Source organism: Alternaria ethzedia (genome assembly GCF_023757985.1).
Source record: "Alternaria ethzedia strain BMP 0044 chromosome Unknown scaffold_4, whole genome shotgun sequence".
NCBI lineage: Eukaryota > Fungi > Ascomycota > Dothideomycetes > Pleosporales > Pleosporaceae > Alternaria > Alternaria ethzedia.
This window is the reverse complement of record NW_026056197.1, coordinates 1,375,850-1,397,016: the sequence shown is the minus strand read 5'-3', so window position 1 is coordinate 1,397,016 and position 21,167 is coordinate 1,375,850. Positions and strand designations below refer to the sequence as shown.

The following is a 21,167-nucleotide window of genomic DNA, read 5'->3' as shown; positions in this document are numbered from 1 at the left end:
TCGCGTCGAACCCAAAACGATCAGACACCCACTGCTTCGCATAGCGCTCAGCACTAACCCCTATGACACAGCCAACTGAACCCGCACAGCCAACTGAACCTGAACAGCCAACTGAACCTGAACAGCCAACTGAACCTGAACAGCCAACTGAACCTGAACAACCAACCGAACCCGGGAAGCAAGTCCTCGTTGCTCTCGAGCCGCCCCCAGGATACTGTTACCAATTTTACGAAGAATACTATTGCGGCCACATGGCATTCGAATATGATCAACAATTCCCATGTCCCACATCTCTCGATACCGGCGAGTGCGACTGTACGGATTGGACACTCACTGCACTTGAACTCACGGTAAAGGGAAATTGTATTCACTGCGAGAATGGGACAAGTAGGAAGTTGAAGAAAGCGCAGAAGGCTGCCGAACGTGAAGATCGCAGTTCAGGAAATACGATGAGCATCGCGGGGAGCAATGAGAGGACGAAGAAGAAGAAGATCACTGAGTTCAGGGAAGAAGATGACTAAGTGAAAGTAGACGGGACTTCACAGGACAGGATCTAGGTGTTTAGTTCAATAGTGTTTGGTGTCTCTTTCCATGATTTGTCGAAGAGGTTTTCTTCTCCTTGTGATCATAGCCCATAACTTTGCCTTCTTCCCGCCAACCAGTGACACTGTTTGACGCGCCAAGTCAATGTAAAGCAGCATCACAGCAGCCATAATCATGCCATCGAAAAACATTCACGATCCGTTCCTTGACCATATCCAATTCAAGGACACGATATCAAACGCCAGGCTCGAGGAATAGTATAAGATCTCGCAAAATGAACCTATTATATCTGCCTCAACATCGCGATATCAATACACTTTTAGACACTTCGACTACTCTATACTTATTTCATACCTACATTCCAGGTTACTACCGCTGGTCGGATCCTACATTACGAAGACGAATTAGAAGATACGAACAACCCAAAACTCATACACTCCGTCTATCCAAACATCAAACAACACAAGCAGTACCCGTCCCCCACTGCCGCCACGATGAACCAAGTCCTACCCGCAGACCTCTACATTCCCCAGCCCCCAAACCCACCAAACAGGTGCGAAAGGTACTATCAACCATATGCCAACTGCCAACACATGATCACTATCTTCGACACCATTATACGTTGCAATATATACAGACACAACAGCAGATGTCATTGTATAACTCCCGTTACCATTCCTTACCCAGGTCTTGCTCCCCTAAACCAACCGTGCATACACTGTGGTAATGGAACGAACGGCAAGATCGAGGAGTGGGAGAGGGAACATAGGCGCGATCAGGATAGGAGGCAGCATCGGCCGAACTACAATGGCATAGATGACAAGTTAAAGAATTTCGACTGTCGAAGATAGATGGGGTTTCGGGTTCTGCTCTGCTGTGCATTTTTCAGGCGTCGTTGTATGTATTTGGTCCTTGGGAAGACTTTGTTTGTACTGTATGGTTTACTCTCATGTTGACAAGGGACTTGGCGGAGTCTCCTAGTGGATGTTCTGCAGCATTTATACGGCATCGTGGGGTACAGCGAGGTATCGGCTTCATCTATTCATTCATGTATATCTTTTAGTCATTTAGCCAATTGTATTCGTAACTCAGACTCGAGTTTTGTGTTCCACGATCCATCATGGACGACGCCTCTCCGTTCTCTTCCTTTATGATACCATCGTCGTGTGTATCACTTACAACTCACCCCATAAGACACTCACTCAAACACCCTCCTCCTCATCCCCACCTCCAACCCCAACGGCTTCCTCAAAAACCCCTCCCTAGTCTCCATCTCACCCTGCCTAATCTCAAACTCATACCTCCTAAACACTGTGCCCACAATAAGCGCCAACTCCATCTCCGCCACGTTCCTGCCCACACAAGCCCTCGGCCCATAGCTAAAAGGGATAAACGCCGCTTTCTGCTGCTCGGTCACGTTTTCCCAGCGCTCAGGTCGGAACACGTCGGCGTCCTCGCCCCAGATCTCCGTGGAGTGGTGGATTGTGTATGCGGGGACGGAGAGGACGGTGCCTTGGGGGAAGTGGTGGCCGAGGAGTGTGATACCGGGGCCAGGGGGGATCAAGCGGGGGAGACCAAGCGAGGAGGTACTGTGGATACGCATTGTTTCTTTGATGACAGCGTCGAGGTAAGGTAGATCTTTGACTTGGGCGTAGTTTGGAACGGCATCTGCATCTGGGAGCGCGTCGTCGAGTTCCTTTTGTAGTTTCTGGACTACATCTGGGTGCTGGAGGCAGTGGTAGAGAAGAGCGCAGGAAGTGTTGGATGTGGTATCTGAGCCGGCGATGAGTTGGGTGAGGGCTTCGGCAGTGAGTTCTTCGCGGCCGAGCTTCTGGCCGCTTTCGTCGCGGCCTTCCATGAGGCGGGCGAGGAGGTCGACGCGGTCGGATGGTTTCTCGAGGCGGGCGTTGACGCGGGCGATGGCTATTCCGGCGAGGTTCTCGATCGCTTTCATGCCTTGGCTGAAGAAGGGGTCCGGGAAGTACTTTGCGTAGGGCTTTATGGCGGGGAAACATCCGATGGTGCCGCTGACTTCACCTCGGCGGTTCAACACCTCGATAGCAGGCGCATATGTGATCTGGCCTCCCTTGCTGACCTCGGCTTCATCTTTTCCCTTCGCCAGCATGCCAAATGGCTCTCCAAACGCGAGATCACCGATGACATCGAAAGCGAGGTAGTTGAACCAGTGCAGTGCATCCATATGATACCATCCTCTTTTCTCTTGAACGCTGGCCGCCCTTCGATCCCACTGCTTCTGCAACTCTTCCAGGTTGTGATGGATATACTGCTCAAACTGCAATACACTCTTCGCAGAAAACGTATGAGAAACCGTCTTCCTCTTTCTCGTGTGTTCCGCACGATCCCTCGTGTTGAACAAACCCCGTCTTATCGACACAAAAGCATCGTAGTACTCGCTCTTCAGGAATCCATTACCGTGACCGTAGATCTGCGGGATAGCGTCCGCATCCGCAATACTGACGTGATGCGGCTGGATACGCACAAGCTTTCCGTACTTCTTGTGTGCCTCATGAACGGCGAGATAGCGTTTCCCGCGCCGGCATTGAGCCAAGAGCCAGAGGTTTGTCCAAGCGGCTGGGAACGGAGAGGGGATGTCGCGGATCTGCCAGTTGCGGAGGTAAGGCAAGATGTAGAAGATGACCGGAAGGAGTAGGATAGACCACGGCGTGATCAGAAGCGTCGTGAGAAACATCTTGAGCGTCGTGTCTGTCGAAAGCCAGAAGGTCGGTCAAGAGAAGAGCTTGGCTCTTTATCCGGTAAGAGAAACGCTCTAGCAATAGCACCGAGCCCAACGTACTCTTGTCGAAACTCTATCGTACAAAGTACACTGACTCGCTTTTACCCTCTTGTACAAAAGGTCTAGGAACAGGCCTCTTATAGTCGCAGGTCGGCCTTTCGCCAACGCGAACCGTGGTAGTTTTCACACGTGCGCGTTGCTTTCCCGACGCCAACACGCGACCAACAGACGTCAGACCCGTCTCGACTCCCTCTCCAAAAACCCTCCTCTAGCCAATCGCACGGCCCCGAAAACCATCTTCTCTAGCCGTGTCGAAGGTCCGAAGGTTTCCAAGCCGGGCGCTTGACCCCGCCTTCCTCTAGTGCGCCGAATGTTCCCCGCGACCTGGTCCATCGTCATCGGGAGCGCGACGCCAAGTCTGCGCAGTAGCCGATCAATTAGAGGCTTGTCCGAGAGTTGTGCGTTGATGATGGATGCTGATGTTTCGGTGTTGAAGAACGGCTGTGAAGTGTGAGGTGGTGGAACCTGAGACTTACCGACGTGCCTGCCGTATGTAGCTTACGCGGTGTCACGTCGGAAGTACTCGAAACGCGCCGAAGGTAGCACAGAGATCCCGCGGTCATGTCTAAATTGACCTTTGGATATATGAAAAGCTTACGAAAGCTTACGACAGCTACAAGAGTCACCATGCTATCACACGAAGAAAGTAAGATATTTCAGAGGGTATTAGATTAAGAAACATCGCTATCTACCTAAGAACGTCCTCCCGCTACAAATGTCCCTAAAAGAGTCAAACAGGTAAAAGGTACCGTTTACTCATACAGCAAACGCCTTGTGGTATCATGCCTTCGATCATCCATCAATGTATCGTTATCCTAGCGTGTATATCGTCCACCAACATGTTACTTAGTTGTTGTCGTCATCGTCAGAGAAGAAGTTCAAGATAGCCTTGACCGCCATAGGGCCCAGCCCGTGGGGCGGGTAGCAAATGTAGCTTGGGTCGTCGACTGCACCCAGCTTCTCACGGAACTCAGTCTTGTTGGTGAGCTTGAGTTCGGTCGCAATGGCGTGGTAGGCGCGGCTGAGCACCTTGACGCGAGTGCCTTTGACGTTGTGTCCTGGGCTGAACTTGGAGCTAGCACCACCACCAAAGGTGACGCTGGTCGCGCCACTAGCGGCGACTTGCTTGAGAGCATGTGTGACAATGTACTCAATCGAACCACCGGGTGCGCCTGGGAAGTCGAGAGAGTACTTGACTTGCCAGCCGTGGTCGGGTGAGAGCTGCGCCATGGCGACAAAGGCAGCGATAGTGCCGTCCGGTGTGTAGGCGATATGGTATTGGCGATGCTCTTCGTCTTGCCATGGGTGGATGTTGGTCAGATGGACCTGCTTGCCCTTGCGGTTGTTCAGCCAATCCGCTACACGAGCATCGACCTTGGCCTTGACATCTGGTGGTGGTGGTGTGCCGAGGGCGTAATCGCTGATCTTGACACCCTCCTTCTCCGCGTGGCGGATCTTGCGCTGCACGTCAGAGTCCTTGTCCGCTGGGTTGTGGACAGGGTCTACACGCTGCTCTCCAGTGACGGAGAATGTGCGCCAGTTGAACTTGGTTGCAAGCACCTCCTCGGTGGCGTGTCCTACAAGAAGCCACAGTGGCTTGAGGTTGCGCTCCTTCTTGATGTACTTGAGGTAACCAGCCATGGTCTTGAGGTATTGAGACTCGTGGCAAAGAGGGTCACCGACAGTGATGGCGAATCCGTCTTGAGGTACGAAGCCAACAGCCGCACCGGTGTTTTCGTCGCGCCAGATCTCGGTGCGAGGCTCCAACCAGGAGGTGTTGGTGGCATCACCGTAGTTGGCGATGAGCTTCTCGATAGGCTGGAGGTCGATCTTGGCAACCGCACGATCTTGTCCTTCCCATGGTGGGTGCATGGTGCTGGCCTCGGGATGACGCAGCTGCTTGATAACTGGCCGCTCTGGCAAACTCTTCGGGTCGCGAGGGAACATGGACGCATGGCGAATGTTTCCGAGGTTCATCATCAACATGAGAATACGCTCGAGACCGATACCACCACCACCGTGGGGCGGTGCTCCCCATTGGAAGCCCTGGATGTAGTCTTCCATCGAACCGGGATCGACCTTGAGCTTGCGCATCTTGTCCAGTAGCAAGGTGGAGTCGTGGATACGCTGGCCACCACTGAGAATCTCCTGTCCTCTACAGAAGATATCGAAGGAGTTGGTGACGGTAGGGTCGTTCGGGTCGTTCATGGCGTAGAATGGGCGCGCGTTCGCGGGGAACTTGTCTAGAATGTAGTAGTCGGTTCCAAGCTTCTGCTTGATGACACGACCAAGCTGAACCTCATCCCTGGTACCCAGGTCTTCGTTCACATCAAGCTCGTTGCCATCGTCATCCCTCCAGCCGGACTCGTTCAGCATGCGAACACCGTCGGCGAAGGGAATGATGGGTGTCTGGTCCAGCCAGACCAAGTCCTCGTGAGGGAAGTGCTTCTTGATGACCTCAATCTCGGGACGGTATTGGTCGTAGATACCCTTGAAAATGGCCTTGAAAGTGCGGTCCAGCACACGGAGGACCTCGTGGTAGTGCTCGTCGATCTGCATCTCCAGATCCAGACCAGTGTACTCAGTCAAATGACGGTACGTGTTACTGTTCTCAGCACGGAAGACGGCACCGATTTCGTACACTTTGCCAAAGTCTGCAGAGATGGCCATCTGTTTGGCCAATTGGGGACTCTGAGCAAGGAAGGCGCCACGGCCAAAGTAGTCGATCTTGAACACACTGGCACCCGACTCGGTAGCACCGCCCTGAAGCTTTGGGGTGTGGATTTCGATGAAGCCTTCCGAATCTAGCTGGTTACGGAAGAGCCTGCAGATACCAGACTGGATGCGGAAGATACCCTGTGAAGCTGTTGTCCTCAGATCGATAACGCGGTTGTTCAAGCGTGTACGATCCGCAATCTTGACGCGGGTGTGTCCCTCCTTGTGGTCTGCATTCGCAAGCTCAGCATCGACCTCGGCCTGTGAGACCTCGGCTTCGTTGACGTTGAAGGGTAGGTGGTCGGTGACGGCGGCCTCGACGTGGAGGGCGTGTACCGAAACCTCGACGTCGTGGATGGTCGCTCCAAGGACCTCGCCCTGCTTGGCCTTGGGCTCCTGAAGGATACCCTTGACCAGGACGATGGTCTCGGCGTCCAGGTGCTCAGCCCAGTACAACATGTACTTGGAGATATCCGCGTGCTCCAGGAGAACACCCTGGATGGTAGCGAGCTGTTGGCGGAACATCAGGAAGACGAACTTGGAGCTCATCTTCCTGAGGTGGTGGATGCGGGCGCGGAAGACAACCTCCTTGCCAACATCCTTTGCGGAGAAGTCCTGGATCCTGTGGCGGGGCTCATGCTTCCACTCGCCAGCGTAGGAGTTGGGGTCGATGACACCGTACTTGGAGCGCTGCTCGGGAGTCAGCTCAGCCAATGCCTGGTCTTCCATCTCCTTCCTCCTGCGCTCGAGCTCTTGCTCCTTCTCCATGTTCTGCTTGTGGCGCTCTTCCTGCTGGGCCTGCTTCTCGTGCTTGCGCAGCTGGCCGCGGGACATGGGCTCGCCCTCGCGGTTGAGGGGGGCATCTTCGTCGCTCGAGTCGTTGCCAATGTGCAGCTTCTCCTTGACAGCTCGCATGGGACTGTGTGAGATAGATCCGGAGCGGTTGGTCTTGTTGGTCTTGTCGGTGCCGGTACGGCTCGGGCTCTCGGTGCGGCGGTGGAGGATGCCGCTGAGGGAGTTGCGGGGCTGGTCGATGCTGGTCCGGCTGTCGGTGGGCGAGGCAACGTCTGCGCGCTTGTGCTCGCCGCTTGCTCGAGAGCCGCCCAGGGTGACGGAAGAGCGCGGCGACGCGACGGGCGACTGTGCGCGGCCATTGACGGACGAGGGCGACTTGACGCCGCTCTTCTCGTCGTCCGAGGCCGAGGACCCGTGGTGCGGCTTGAGCTTGTCAAGCGCTCTCTTGAGGGAACTCATGGCGGGGTGGTGCGAGAGCGTTGCCCGTGTGTGCGTGGTTAGACTACCTGAGCGCAAGTGGGGGCAAGCAGACGCGGGGGAGTGCTGCTGCTGAGGGGGGATGGAAGGTGTTCCTGGGCGAAGGAAAAAGAATTGCTATGGATATGCTAGCGAGGCCGGGAGACGCGAGGTTTAGTATACTGTGGCTGGCAAGGGCGCCTGGCGTGTATGCCGATGCGAGGGTGAATGGGCTATGACGTGACCCCCCAGTTTTCGGTACAAGATGGCTGCGTTTCACTGACAAGCCCTTCCTAGCGCCGAGCTTGTGCACAACACCGACCGTGCGCAAGCGTGACGTAGATGCTAGGGGAGTCCTTCGCTCTAGATCGTGCCTGGCCGTACGAGAGAATGCGCGGGTGCCGGAGGGAGTAGGGCAGATTAGGAGCGGAAGGGCGGGCGTGATAGTAATGGACGGACCCCTCCATCACCACCGCGCCGCGACTACTATCACAAGATGCCTCTTCGACGTGAAGATATTGATATCAAAACTCTGCTATTCTGACATGAACAGCCCGCATGCACAACCCTTTGTCTTCGCTGACACATGCCGCCCCTCTGTCCCAATCGGTAAAGCTGCTGTCTGCGCCTGTCTCGTTCCAGCAGACCCGGTGCTAGTACAGGCAATGACATGCGAAGCTTTTCGAGCCAAGATCTTCAACCCGGCCTGCAGTCCACTTCAGCCACGGGTCGGGTATGTCAGCACCGACAGTAAGCCATTTGGCGATGCAAAGCCATCAGTCACCTCCCAACAAGCTTCGGCGCTCGCAACTGACGACCGCCGCATGTGAAGGATTAGTCGCGAGAGACGGCTTGGCGTATGCTTACTCGTATTTCGTTGCGGCGTGCCGGGTGAAACCGAGCCTAGTCTCTCCGAGCGCACATGGGAATCATCGACTTTGGCGAAAGCCATGGCATTCTGCCGGATGCGCATGAACAAGGCACGGCCAACTACCAACAACCAGTCGCGGCCCTCATCTCTCTGCAACTCCAAATCTCCCTCAAAACCTGCTGCTCCGCCGCTGCGTCACAAGGCATGGCCAGCAGTTGCGAAAGCGAGATGAAGCCCAAAAATAACCGATAACATCGACGATCGTCGTGCCGCAAACCAGTTCTCGCCAGGCACGCTGCGCCGCTCAAGATCGTATTTCACCATGCAAATCACTCAAGGCGCCTGCCGATAACCGCCTTTCTTCCCCCCACCAAGATTTTTGTCGGCACATGGGCATTCAGGGAAAGTGGGCTTGACCTTGGACCCGTCTGCCACATTGCGGCTGGAATTATCATGGCTTGTCTCAGCTACACTGTTAGACCGCTTTGGAGCGGCAAGTCGTCCAACAACAGGATCTCGTGCCCCACAAACGAGATTTCGTCCCGCATATGACTTGCTGCTATGCTGTCATTGCTCCTGTTTGCTTGTCACTCTACTCAGTGAACACTCCACCCTGAGATACCGCAATCTCCACAACGCCACTCTTCCCCTGATGTGTACGATGGTAACTAAACATGCAAACCTCTCTGTATCTGTCCGGTGTCCTCTCTTTCTCTCGCTTCTCGTCAACTCCTTTCCCAATCCTTCATCTCTCATCTGATGCGAGATGATTCTACAAGTGGTATTGCGTCGCGTGTCCTAACCGCCAATCATAAGCGAGCTGCTCACATGCACGGTAATGCCTCGTTGCTACCAACGCACACAATCTGAAGTGCCTTCAAAGTATGCCATCGCGTCTGCCTCGTTCCTTTGCTTCGCGTATCGCCTGCGGTGTCTTCAGACGCGTCCACATTTTATCGCCCTTGTAGATGTAGATCCTCCAACTATCCTCCTTAATGGTAACGCCAGGTTCACCGTGCTTGGGGACCCCGCATTTAACTGCCGACCAGTCCCAGTCCATTAGCTCATCCATCGTAGAAACGGGACTTGACCTCTTAGTCTCTGATGGCACGACGCGTGGATTTGACTCGGGCAGTTCTGCGATATCTCTAGTGTTGAACACGTCGTAGATTGACTGCGAGATGGCAGATGCTTCGCGCGACAGCCAGGGTTGTAATTTGACCCATTCCACCCTGATGGCTTCTCTGATTGCTACCAAAGTCTCGACATCGCCGTTTTCGTAGGCAACGCGGGCGGAGTGAAACGGGAGCTCGAGGCCATCCAAGCGGCGATGGATCGAACTGTAAGTACCTCGCACCGCATATGGCATTGCCCGATATATCAGTCGAAGAACTTCTTCGATAACGCCGTACTCAATCTTTCCCTGCTCGTTGTCCGTGGGTCCCGGGGCTGGCTTGGACTCTGTGATGGAAGAGAGCCACTCCTCTCGAAGTCGACCGTAAAGCTGATTGGTATGGAGGCTAGCGATGGCTGAGTGACGCTCGGTACCAAGTCTACCGCAATTTGTGTAATTTAGGGCCACCAATGTTGCTGTTTTGATGTTGCTCAGCGCTTCGAAAGGTCCTATAACCACAAAGACCGCCGCGATAATGTCTTCCTCAGACCATCCGCAGTAGTTTACCAGAGTGGGCCTAACTTCCAGCCACTTCAGCGAAGTATTTCCTGATTTAAAGAAGTCGATAAATTTCCGCACGCTATCCCTCGCCTTATAGGCTTCGTATTCATCACCACTGATGCCCCTTCCATGCAGATCAAAATGAGCATCGGACCATTTCCGAAGATTGACGTGGACGGTAAGATGGCGGATGGATCTGGCTGACGGCGAAAATATCATAGAGAGGCTTCTGAACTCCGTACGCCGCCACCATAGCTTATTTTGTAGCTGGATGGTGTCTTGCGATACGTACGCATGAAATTGAGTCTCTCCATACAACACAGAAGAAGCCTCTTGATTGACCTTATGATTAACTCGTAGAATAGAAGCGGCATGAACTTGGGATTGATAGTTGGGTTCAACGACCTCAGGAAGAACGTAGCGGTAAATCTTGAGGCGCAACTCAGTCGGAAGCTCCATGAAGTAGCATGGCGCGTTATTGTTCGTATCAGACATGGCTGGAGGCTGTGTGTGGGTGTCGGAAGCTGCGAGTGTCTTAAGGGTAGCGGTGGTGTATAACAGTTGTCGAATTTAGTGAGTCGAGCTGAGGAATGTAGGTGTAGGTAAAGAAGTCAAATATTGCTGTGCTTTATACAACGCCGCTTCCTGATAAATACCTGCCACGTGCCCGGTACGCAAACCATGGTTGTGCGACACCCAGAACAACGAGCTAGTAGCTACCTCATGAGTTCGCTTGCGATTGATACTTTGGGTGAGTCACTGTATACCTATGGTTCGCGTATTTCGAGTTAGTGGGACGCTGACGAAGTGTTGAAGGACGATGGGATCGAAGCAAATCTTGAACTTTGCACCTTGCTCGCAAGGAGTGAGTAAACTGGTACCTCCCATTTGCCTGAAAACGGCGACCTAGAAACGACTGTGTGACTGCACCAACTGTATATACATATCGTCTGCTCCTCATCGACTCTCTAGCATGACGTTTTGGGAGTGCCACCCCATCCTCTACGACTTACCCAGCACCCAAACCTCCCCATTGCTCGATGTATCACTCGTCATGAACAATCTCCCCTGCGAATCCCACGCCAAGCCCGCAGGCCTGAAGCACCCAGAGCTGAAACTCGGTCCATTACCCTGGCACTTCTCCACAGCCGGGTTATAGAAGATGTCCTGAGCCGCTGTGGTACTAGTAAGAGGCTCAACCGGAGTGTAGTTGCCGTCTGCACCGATCTTGAACTTCACAGCGACGAGCTTGAATCCGGTGACGGGTGTGCGGTTCCAACTACCGTGGTAGGTCACATACATGGTTGTGCTGTCGGCGTCGAATTTGCAGTCGATGGGTGCGGAGTGAGGGAACAGCGTGAGCTTGGGAGCTGTGGCTGTCTGGACGCAGGTATCGTCGTTCATGTTGGTGCTGGGCTGTTGGACGAACCAATCGCCTACTTTGAAGGTCTTGTCGGTGAAGTCGCTGGGCTGCCAGACGGTGAAACAGGACGGGTAGCCGTACCAGTTGTTGTTGGGCTTGGTCACGTCTCCCATGTAATGGATCTTCTCGCCAGGGTTGTTGAAGTGGATGTCTTTGCCGTTGCGCTTGAAGTCGTCGCCGCTGTTCTCTACGCCCCAGAGCCTGTAGTATTGTTAGTATCGTCATGCGCGCTCATACAAGTGAGGCTTACATGTTGTTTTTGTCGAAGCAGATTCCCACGTCGTTACGCTGCCCGTAACCAGCGTTGTATCCGCCAGAAACGTAGTTATAGCCTCCGCTTGGGATTTTTGACAGATCAAAGACCTTGATGATGGCACGCGCTGTCTTGGGATCCGACGTAGCAGCGTCAATGTTGGCATTGGAGCCATGGGAGACAACCAGCAGATTTGGGTTCTGTGGTGCGAGAGCAAGAGTGCGGGTCAAATGGGAGCCACCGTTGTACATGCCAGTAATGATGGTTGTTCGCGTTCCCAGTGTCCCAGCAGCAGCGTCATATGGCCAGGAGTAAGCTTGAGTCATGGAACTGGCGTATAGCGTCTTTCCGTCAGGACTCATTGCAATGCCGTGGTTCAGATTGTTCTGCGAGACCAGCATCTTGGTAGAGGTAACGCAGCCATCCGTACCCATCTTATGGTACGAGATACCTTTGCCAGACTGGACTACCAACATATTACCTGCCCCGTCGAATTGAATGCTACGAGGGGCAGTCAAGCCTCCGGCGACTTTTGTGGCCTTCCATCCAGAAGCAAGACTTCCCTGGAATGTGGGATTACCGGCACCGGAGCACGAGGCTGGAATGGCAGCAGGCGCGGCTGGCTTTGACGTTGCAGACGGTACGATGCTTGTCACGACGGTGGTCGGGTCAGCGGAAGGACTTGCTATGGGTGCCGTCAGCAGGTTAGCATTGACCAAGGAATCAAAATTCTCGATGCGTGCAGCGTCCAGATTGTGGATCCATTTTCCCCAGGCCGCGTGGACGTTGAATGCAGAATCATTTCTGGCAGGGTCCTCGACCGAAGAGACGCCGTAGGCCCAGGCAAATTGTGTTGTACCGGTGCCATTCAATGCGTATCTTTCATCTTCGTTGTTTTGCCATCCAGTGCAGCCTTTGCACAGTGCGTTGACAGTCCAATGTGTAGCGTTTGTCTTTGTGCCTTTGAGGTAGCTGTGCTCGGCGCCATCGTATCCAAGCGGTAAAGCAATACCACTGTGGGATGTTAGAACCGTCATCGTCACCTGGGTATGCATCATACAAAGCGAAGCGAGCAGATATCGTCCCGGATTGACCGTTAGGCCAAGCAACGCTCAATGGATTCCAGACCATATTGCCACCCCATGAGAAGCCGACCCATTGATTGGCAATTGGCGCCGTAATCCTGACGATGGCATCATACGGGTCTGTAACGTTCTTCGGAAGAGCAACACCAAACGTCATCCCTGTTTCAGGCTCCGTGTACGACGAGTAACTGATCTTCGTTTCTGCATCGTAGACAACAGTAGACTGTGCCTCACCTTCTTGAGCAAAAGCTTCGTTCTGTCAGTATCAACGGCTAAGGCGGACATTGAACTCACCATAACCAGCAAGTGCCGCAGCACTGCCAATAAGCTGGGTGTAGCGCATAGTGGCGGGATCTGTGGATAGATGGGCGTAGCTATACGTTCTTGACTGTCACCCAGTAGGCCTTTCCCAACTCTTTATGCGGCCAACTCCAACATTTATCGTGGCCACAGAGCGAGCCACGAGCCATGCGGGGACATGATTCGATCTCGTCAATCTGTAATTTGCTTTTATTCCTCTGGTATGTCTTAGATGAAAATATTGGAGAAAGGCTTTGGGAGGTCATATCGAACCACCAATCACTGTACTCCGGATTACGATATGTGACGGACTGCGTACACCAGGATGATCGCTTTGTAGCCTCTGCCTCGCGGATAGGTTTCAGCCTGAGTACACTGATGGAAATGGCAGGTTGATAGTCAGAGTCAGGTGTTGATGTGGTACGATTGGTCAATGAAACTTGGTCCTATCAATTTTGATGAGCTGGAACCGCATTGTGACCCGGAACAATACTCGCGATATCCAGTACTCGCTCATGCAGTGTTACTGAATGACGCTAAGACTCGCAAGACCCTGGATAAGCGACGGCAGTTGGCACGCGACGCAGAGCCGGGATATAGATTGGTGGGGAGCTTCTATTGTTGCCTCGTCGGTATTGTGTGGATGGTGTTGCATTCTTCCAAATAGCCCGGGATCATTAGCGAACTCAAACGTGTGGGGAGCCTGTTAGAACGTTGAGATATCTAGACGTTGAGATAATCAGCTACCCTGACTTAGTATCCAGCTTGTGGATCGACACGTCGATTAGCAACTCGAGAGGGAGTATTCGCGCAGCAGGATCCGTTTTCTCATCCAGTCAAGCTTCGTATTTCAACATGGTAAGTTATGGTACACTTTTCATCGCACGACGCGCTGCCTGCTTTTCGTATCATCTTTCTGGTAGTGCTTATACACGAGCCTTATTCATGTACGCGTTTCCAAAAGTCCACAGGCCAAAGGTCGCGAGAATGCTCAAACCGATAGGCAGCGGCTTGCCAGACTTCATTGCTCGAGGAATAGAGCTGCCAGCGAGGATAACGGAAGCAAGAAGAGCCAACTCAACACCGTACGCTGCGCGGCTGTTGACACGGTAACCACCGAGCATGTACTATTGTTTGTTAGATGCGCGCAAGGTGGTGATGCATGTGATGTGAGGCCATACCAGAAGTCCGACAGTGCATCCAGCGACGACCGATGGGATAGATCCAGTCCTCACGTAGCCGGTGATACCGCCACCAGCAGTGAGAGCACCCAGGATGAGAGCGATGTTTCCGAGAGAGCCCTGAACCTCCAATTAGCATCCATTCTACACCATGACTCGCGCGTGGCAGCAAATGGTGATGACGTACCATTATCGCGTCGTGTTCTGTTATCTTGTCGTGTGATTCGTGAAATGTAATTCGGGCAGTCGCGTGAATACGTGAGGTCCGGAAGAAATAACTGAGGATGTGGAAGTTTCTCGTAGAATGCTGAGAGAGAAGGAAGGCTGGGCCAAGTCCATGCCATGATTTGCGGGGATCCAAACGGACACCCGAAGGACACCGAACCGCCGACGCGGTCGGTCGTCGTACCCCAGAGCTCGGACCATGTACGAACATCTGGCCTCAAGCTATCCAGCAGCAGCAGCAGCATCACCACGGCGCGTCATCTCCCAATTCCACTTCCAACACCAAAAGACTCGACACACATCCTCGAGACGTCACGAAAATGGCACCGAAACAGCGCACCACCGCCCCAACCGGCGCCCCAGCTACAACCACAACTACAACAGCTACCCCATCAGCACCTGCTCGCTCAAGCAAAGCAAACAACACAGACGCCGCCGCCATTGCGCAAGGAATATGGAACAAATACGTTGACAAGACGCCCCAGCGAACCAAGCTGCTCGATACCTTCCTCGCTTTCCTCGTTATCGTCGGTGCTCTGCAATTCCTCTACGTGGTCTTGGTTGGAAACTTTGTACGTCCTCAATTCTTTCATCACATGTCCAATTTCCACAGTTCCTAGATCCAGAGTACAATGAGATTGGAAGAAATGATATACGAATTGCTCGCTAACGTGCATGGAAACACAGCCTTTCAACGCCTTCCTCTCCGGCTTCAGCGCAACAGTCGGTCAATTCGTCCTCACAGCCTCGCTGCGCATCCAGACAAACTCGGAGAACAAGGTGCACTTTGAGAATATCTCGCATGAGCGGGCGTTTGCGGATTTCATCTTTGGCAGTTTATTGCTGCACTTCTTTTGCGTCAACTTCATCAACTGAGCGGGAGATTTGTGGCGTCGAAGAACAAACCAGAGGAAAGGAATACGACAGAGGAGGATACCAGGCGGAGTGACATCTGTGCGATAGGTTGGCAATCCTACAAAAGAGAGGTCTAGGAATTGGACATGTGTAAGAATAAGAGGGACCAGATGAGGCATGGATAGTCCTGCATTTGATGGTAGGATATATACAGCAAGGAATGTCCCGCTATATCACAAAACGACTGCCCCATCAATACAAGAGCAAGACCACAAGCGATCATCCCAACACTCAATCTATTTCACCACCCACTCCACCTCTCATTTATCCTTAGCATAATCCCCCAACCCAAACTCCTCCCTAACCGCCTCGCCCAACCTCCTAATCCCCTCCTCGATCTTCTCCCCTGGCGCCGCCGCATACGTCGCCCTAAAGAACAGCGTATTGTGCTCTTCCTCCGCATCCGCATAGAACCAACTACCCCTCATAACCAGCGCCCCATGTTCAATAACGCGCATAAAGATACCTTCTTCAATACTCTCAATGCTCTTCGCAGGGTAACTAGGATGTTTCCGAAAGTCCACCTGCATCCAATGGAACATACCCGCCATAGGAGGTTTCCAGCTCATGACTTCAGTAGGGAGGTATTTCGAGCACGCGGCTAGGATGATATCGCGGCGGTGTGTGTATTGCATGCGCATGTGAATGAGCCAGTCGAGATAGCCTGCATGGCCCCAGTGTTCATCCAGTAGTTTGAACAAGATGAGTTGGGACATTCCGGCGGGGTTCTGAGTCGACACATCTGCGTGTTTGGAATACCGTTCTACGACTTCGGCGGGTGCGGTGATCCAGCCGATTCGCGATCCGGGCGCGATTACTTTGGAGAAGGAATCGAAACGGATTACCCGCCCGTCTGTGTCGATGGAGAGGTAGCTGGGCACGAGAGATTTGATGAAGTCGGCGTGGGATGCTGGTGGCGGGATGGAAGGCGCGTTGGTGCCGGTATAGGGTTGCATTTGGAGGAAGTAGTAGGGTTCGTCTTCTAGGATGTGGATGTCGTGCTTTTGGCAGACTTTGTAGAGGGCGTGCCGGCGCTCTGCGCTCTGCGTTGCTCCTGTCGGGTTCTGGCCTGTTGGGACGGTGTAGAGGATATGGGGTTTTCGTGCGCCGCGAGCTGTTTGGTCCCAGTTTGTGAGAAGAGAGTCCATCTCGTCGGGTAGGAGACCTTCGTTGTCGATGGGGACGCCGCAGACGCGCACGCCCATTGGTCGGGCGGTCTCAACAAAGGCTGAGAAGGTGTATTCTTCGGATAGGATCATATCGCCTGGCCGAGTGAACATCCTCAGACACATGTCGGTGGCGGATGTGCTTCCGATAGTCATGGTGCATTTCCAGTCTTGGTATGGCGGATCATGGATCAGTTCAGTGTGCTCGGTCATGAAGCGGAGTAGTTGTGCTGAGCCAGATCCCTGGCCATAGTTGAACGCAGTGGCAATGTCGAAGTTGGATTTGTTCTCCGCGAGGTCATGTTTGCCCGCGGTGATAGTCACACCAGACTCCCTAGTCTCGGCTTCTGAGAAGTGACCAATCTTGGGGACCTTGATCGATAACTCTTCGAAGGGGAAATACTCGCTAGATGGTAAACCGCCACCGAGGGATATGATGCCGGGTGTGCCAAGATATTTCGCTGCTTCTTTGAGAGAGTTGCCTTTCCGGATCGTCGCTTCTTTGGTCATGATATCTAAATGTTTAAATCAGCCATGATCTCCAAGTCGAGAAGGTGCAGGTTGAAAACGGTAAGAACTTACGACTCCATCGCTTGGCTTTGGGCTTATGATCATGAGACTTGAATCTGAAGTTTGCCGTGTCCGATGGCGCTGCCACACCCCATTGAGCCGCAGTCGTCTTTTTCCTCCTTCCAAGTATCTCATTGCTCAAAACCGGCGCGCTCAACGGGTTTGGAATAGTAACTCCTGACGTATCCGAAACCGCAGAGACTTCGACTGCTGAAGGTGGTGACATCTTGGTCTACGGTTCAATCTCAAAACTTCTTTGCACTTCGTCCCCAGATTCTTCGGTTTCTCTAACTCGACTTTGGGCGCAACGTAGAAAGTGATGACAACCTTGGAAGTCTGCCCAGGTGTGGATGAGTTGATTGAAGAGAGTTTGAATGTTCGAGTCCAAGCCTTTAAACCTCACTTGATCAGGATCAGCTATCAGCTATCGGTTATCGCACGCCCTACATATGTAGTCAGTCTAAGGCGTGCAGGTGGATCCCTCAGCCGCCAACGTGCATCATGCCTACCCATTCGGGTAGCGGCTAGCCACGGTCTGGGGAAGCGCAGCAAGCGAGTCCACCGGGAACACCTGCCAAGGCCATGCAGACACCTTATATAGCACAAGCCATGCGCCCTTTACATGTACATCCACTGCGATGCGCATCACTGCGTGATTGATTCAATACGTATCTATTACGAACGCGTACCGTGGAATCCGCATATCTAGAGTACCGCAAGGGCCGGACAAGAACGGATAGTTGTGAGGTAAAGCTACGTAAGATGCTGCAAGACATTGGCCAATCGGCGCTTTTATGGCAACCGCGCTGTCACGAGACGCGTTCGGAGCAACAAAGCCGTCGAAACCCGTGCTGAACTGACATCTGATGCTGGAATCAGCTGCCGTTGGCTGCAGTCTGTGCCAGCTAACATCGTCTCCAGGGAATACTCATCTTTAGTTGGAACGAGGGCTATGAACTTGCAATAGCAGTAAATACAGTGCAAAATACTGAACAGAAAGCCTTTGAACAGAAACAACCTGCTTGTAGTCGTCTGTGTCTATGATTGAGTTGAGTCAAGCTCTGAGCTATAGAAAGTCATTACGATGCATCATGCAGTTACCCACTTTGTCCACCTCAGCTTTTACGAGATGTAACTCCATCAGACATGCTATGACATGACGAAACGATGCAATAGTGCCGACCTGCCTCCACCAGGTATGCTGACAAGACCTCAACGCTCAGTCCCAAGCGGCGGTATGCAAAGGACAATGCACCACAAACGCCGTATATGCACAACCCCATATTAGAAAGATTATCGCAACGCTTACGTGGAATGGTTGGAATGACCAACGTGAGTACATGCGGGAAGCAAAAACAACAAACGCGAGTAGGGTATAAAAGAAATCGCAAAGGGCCAGCACAACACGCCCAATTCTACATTACCACACAGTTTTCGTCCTTCTCTTTACCATCCTTCTCTTTGCTGCCCTTCTCTTTCTTGAGCTTTCCCTTCTCGGTGACGTTGTTGCTTGCTGGGACGTGCGACTGCCCGGATGCCGCAGCTTGGATGATGGCGAGGCGCTGCTTTGCCCGCTCGTCGCCGGAATCTGCAGCTTTGACGTACCAGACGTTTGCTTCTAGAGGATCTCTCCGGCAGCCAATGCCCATTTCTGTAAAGTATCCACAGGCATACTCGGCTTTTGGAAGACCTGATGGAATTAGCGAGATGTACTTCGCGCTATTATCGACAAACTTACCATGCTCTGCAGCTTTCTTGGCCCATTCATACGCCTCATTCTCATCCTTTTCAAGAACAGGTTCGGCACCGACCATGTACCAGGCGCAGAGGTTCATCATGGCCTCTGGGATGTCGGCCTGAGCAGCGCAGTTGTAGTAGTGAACGGAAAGCGCAGCATCCTTAGGGCAGCGCAATAGGCCATGTTCGTAGGCTTCTCCCAGCTTCAAAGCGGCCAATGGGTGACCCAGTTCGGCAGACTGGGTAAACAGCTGCACCGCGTACACTTCGTCCTTGAAAATATCGTCTCCGAAGCCCGTCTCGTGCAGCAGACCAAGCTCATACGGCGCAATGTTGTACTGGAAGTCGGCCGACTCGGTGGCTCGCTTCAGCCACTTCAATCCTTCTCTATACTTGTTCTGGAGACCCATATCGCCTGTCAAACAAGCCTTTCCGAGTCGTGTCGCAGCTCCAGGATGATTCTTAGACGCAGCAGCACGGTAAAACTGAACCGCCTTAGCGTAGTCCTTGCGGCAGCCCCAGCCAAACTCGTAGCAAAGTGCGGCACGGAACCCTGATTCAGCATGGCCGTGCTTGCTAGCAGCTACAAAGAGGGGAAATGCACGATCGTGGTCCGGCTTGTCCTTGTTGAATAGACCGGACGCGTACCCATCGGCGAGGTAGTACTGCGCGAAAGGATAGCTGCGGTCGGCTAACCTTTGGAGAATCTGTCGTGCTTCCTTCAGCAACTCTGTGGGGTTCATGCCGTGATCGACACCGCTATTCTCTGTCGCCAGAACCTCGCGGGCCACTTGTATCATGAACAGCGCAAACTCGTATTGCACGGCAGTATCCTGTGTCTTCTTGACGTTTGCCCTGTACATTTCCAGCGTCTTCTTCTCGTCGAGTAGGGAGGCATTCTGCCCCACAACGCCCCGTAGACCTGCATTGCCAAAGTTTGTCGCAGGAGCGATTTGCTGGTTGTACGGGAGGTTGGTCAGATCGATGTAAGACGACTCCGGTCTAAAGTCGGGGGAGCGGCGGCTCGTTGATACGGGGCGGGCGTAAGGGTTTGGTGATCCGCTAGGCGACGGGGTTCCAACCACAGAGAGGCGCGGGGATTCTGTGCGACCTCGCATGTTCAGCTCTGAGCCGAGTGTGTATGCAGAGTTGGGTCTTGGAACCGTGCTGCGCGGGACTTGCAGCTCGCCCTCTTGCGCATGGCTGTTGAAATAGCTGTTGCGCCCGCTATTATTCGACGAGTGCTGGGAGCCGCCATTCGGCGATTGTGCGGTCTCGCGGGGAGGATATGTTGCAGCCGGCGGGGTTGGTTGGCTCGGGTAGGATACGGGCCGGTATTGCTCTTGGGGAGTGTATATATGCTCCGCCTCGTCGTGTGCATTTGCGACGTCCATCTCTGCAACGTGCGAGAATCGACTCCCGTACGAGCCGTCGCTAATATGCAGTCGCTTGAAGGGAATGTCCTGTGCGGGTGGAATCGAGCTCCCCGAGAATCTGTGCTCAATGTCTGGAGTTTCTCGCGAGGGCGTTCTCGAGTGGCCGTCGGAGCTTTGGTTGAAAGAAGAGCCGGACTGTCTCGAGTCGCGTCCGCCTGCTGTGTCGTGGTGCTCGGTGATGCTGAAAGAGGGCGTTGAGGAGTGGCGCGCGGCGGGGGGTTTGCGCTGCTGGAAACCACCTGAGCCGTTCGAGGCGGGATGATGCGCGCTGTAGGCTTCCTGGTCGGCTGGAATGGGTGGCAATGCCCTGGATGGTGGTGTCGAAGCGACCTGGGACATGGCTAGAAAAAGGCGAATCCCCCTTCGTTAGACCTCTGGTTGCAGTCTTATGTCCGCCTAAGTCCTGACTCGCTGGAACGGCGGGGCTCTAAGATGGTGGTGCAGTCCTAGCGACAAAGAAATCCGCGCATGCGATAAGAGACCGTCTGCCGTGTGGATCCTCTCTACTCGCACAATTCACTGTTAGTACTTGAATTGCGGTGTGACGACGGGCTGGGATACTGTTCGCCAACCTCGGCCTCAGGATGCGCACCCTGGGATGATGATCTACGGTACAGAAAAGGATTAGACTTACAGGAAGCGGAGTGGAGGGTTCGCAGCTTCGGCACTTGGACCCTGAACAGAACGCGAACAGGTAGTCTTCTGGGTCAACTTGCAACCTGCAACTTTCGCGCCAACAGTTCTACGTAGCAGGCAAGGCAAGTGGGAGGTAGACGCTTTTTGAAACCCCACCCGATGCAGGCAGACCCTCGTATAGAATGGCGAATAGTGGACTGGGCGGCAGAGGCCGGCTCGCTGAGGAAGCGAAAGAGTGTGTGACTACAGTTGAAACACGAGCACTATCGATCTATTCGGCAAGAACCGAAAGGGGCGCAAGTAATCGATGGCGGCTCACGGGGAATATTGACAAATGTGGAGGAGCTTCTGCAAGTACATGGGCATGCGT

At 53.4% G+C, this 21,167-nt stretch overlaps 8 protein-coding genes across 8 annotated transcripts; 1 reads left to right on the top strand and 7 right to left on the bottom strand.

Moving 5' to 3' along the window:
- Positions 1-1,741: 1,741 nt before the first annotated feature.
- Positions 1,742-3,253, bottom strand: J4E87_002607 (uncharacterized protein; the record flags this gene model as incomplete). Its single annotated transcript, XM_049374243.1, has 1 exon — positions 1,742-3,253. The coding sequence occupies one exon, from the start codon at positions 3,251-3,253 to the stop codon at positions 1,742-1,744; it is 1,512 nt and encodes a 503-aa protein (XP_049236383.1).
- A 951-nt stretch (positions 3,254-4,204) lies between these two features.
- J4E87_002606 (uncharacterized protein) lies at positions 4,205-7,327 on the bottom strand (the record flags this gene model as incomplete). The annotated part of the gene is made up of 1 exon (XM_049374242.1): positions 4,205-7,327. The coding sequence occupies one exon, from the start codon at positions 7,325-7,327 to the stop codon at positions 4,205-4,207; it is 3,123 nt and encodes a 1,040-aa protein (XP_049236382.1).
- Positions 7,328-9,072: 1,745 nt separating this feature from the next.
- J4E87_002605 (uncharacterized protein) lies at positions 9,073-10,365 on the bottom strand (the record flags this gene model as incomplete). Its single annotated transcript, XM_049374241.1, has 1 exon — positions 9,073-10,365. One exon carries the CDS (start codon positions 10,363-10,365, stop codon positions 9,073-9,075), a length of 1,293 nt encoding a protein of 430 aa, XP_049236381.1.
- Positions 10,366-10,872: 507 nt separating this feature from the next.
- J4E87_002604 (uncharacterized protein) lies at positions 10,873-12,974 on the bottom strand (the record flags this gene model as incomplete). The annotated part of the gene is made up of 4 exons (XM_049374240.1): positions 10,873-11,494; positions 11,544-12,560; positions 12,607-12,880; positions 12,926-12,974. The coding sequence occupies 4 exons, from the start codon at positions 12,972-12,974 to the stop codon at positions 10,873-10,875; spliced, it is 1,962 nt and encodes a 653-aa protein (XP_049236380.1).
- An 883-nt stretch (positions 12,975-13,857) lies between these two features.
- On the bottom strand, positions 13,858-14,302 carry J4E87_002603 (uncharacterized protein; the record flags this gene model as incomplete). Its single annotated transcript, XM_049374239.1, has 3 exons — positions 13,858-14,058; positions 14,113-14,232; positions 14,300-14,302. The coding sequence occupies 3 exons, from the start codon at positions 14,300-14,302 to the stop codon at positions 13,858-13,860; spliced, it is 324 nt and encodes a 107-aa protein (XP_049236379.1).
- Positions 14,303-14,657: 355 nt separating this feature from the next.
- On the top strand, positions 14,658-15,213 carry J4E87_002602 (uncharacterized protein; the record flags this gene model as incomplete). Its single annotated transcript, XM_049374238.1, has 2 exons — positions 14,658-14,909; positions 15,025-15,213. The coding sequence occupies 2 exons, from the start codon at positions 14,658-14,660 to the stop codon at positions 15,211-15,213; spliced, it is 441 nt and encodes a 146-aa protein (XP_049236378.1).
- Positions 15,214-15,512: 299 nt separating this feature from the next.
- Positions 15,513-17,214, bottom strand: J4E87_002601 (uncharacterized protein; the record flags this gene model as incomplete). Its single annotated transcript, XM_049374237.1, has 2 exons — positions 15,513-16,933; positions 17,001-17,214. 2 exons carry the CDS (start codon positions 17,212-17,214, stop codon positions 15,513-15,515), a joined length of 1,635 nt encoding a protein of 544 aa, XP_049236377.1.
- A 1,189-nt stretch (positions 17,215-18,403) lies between these two features.
- On the bottom strand, positions 18,404-20,500 carry J4E87_002600 (uncharacterized protein; the record flags this gene model as incomplete). The annotated part of the gene is made up of 2 exons (XM_049374236.1): positions 18,404-18,678; positions 18,727-20,500. 2 exons carry the CDS (start codon positions 20,498-20,500, stop codon positions 18,404-18,406), a joined length of 2,049 nt encoding a protein of 682 aa, XP_049236376.1.
- Between the last annotated feature and the right edge of the window lie 667 nt (positions 20,501-21,167).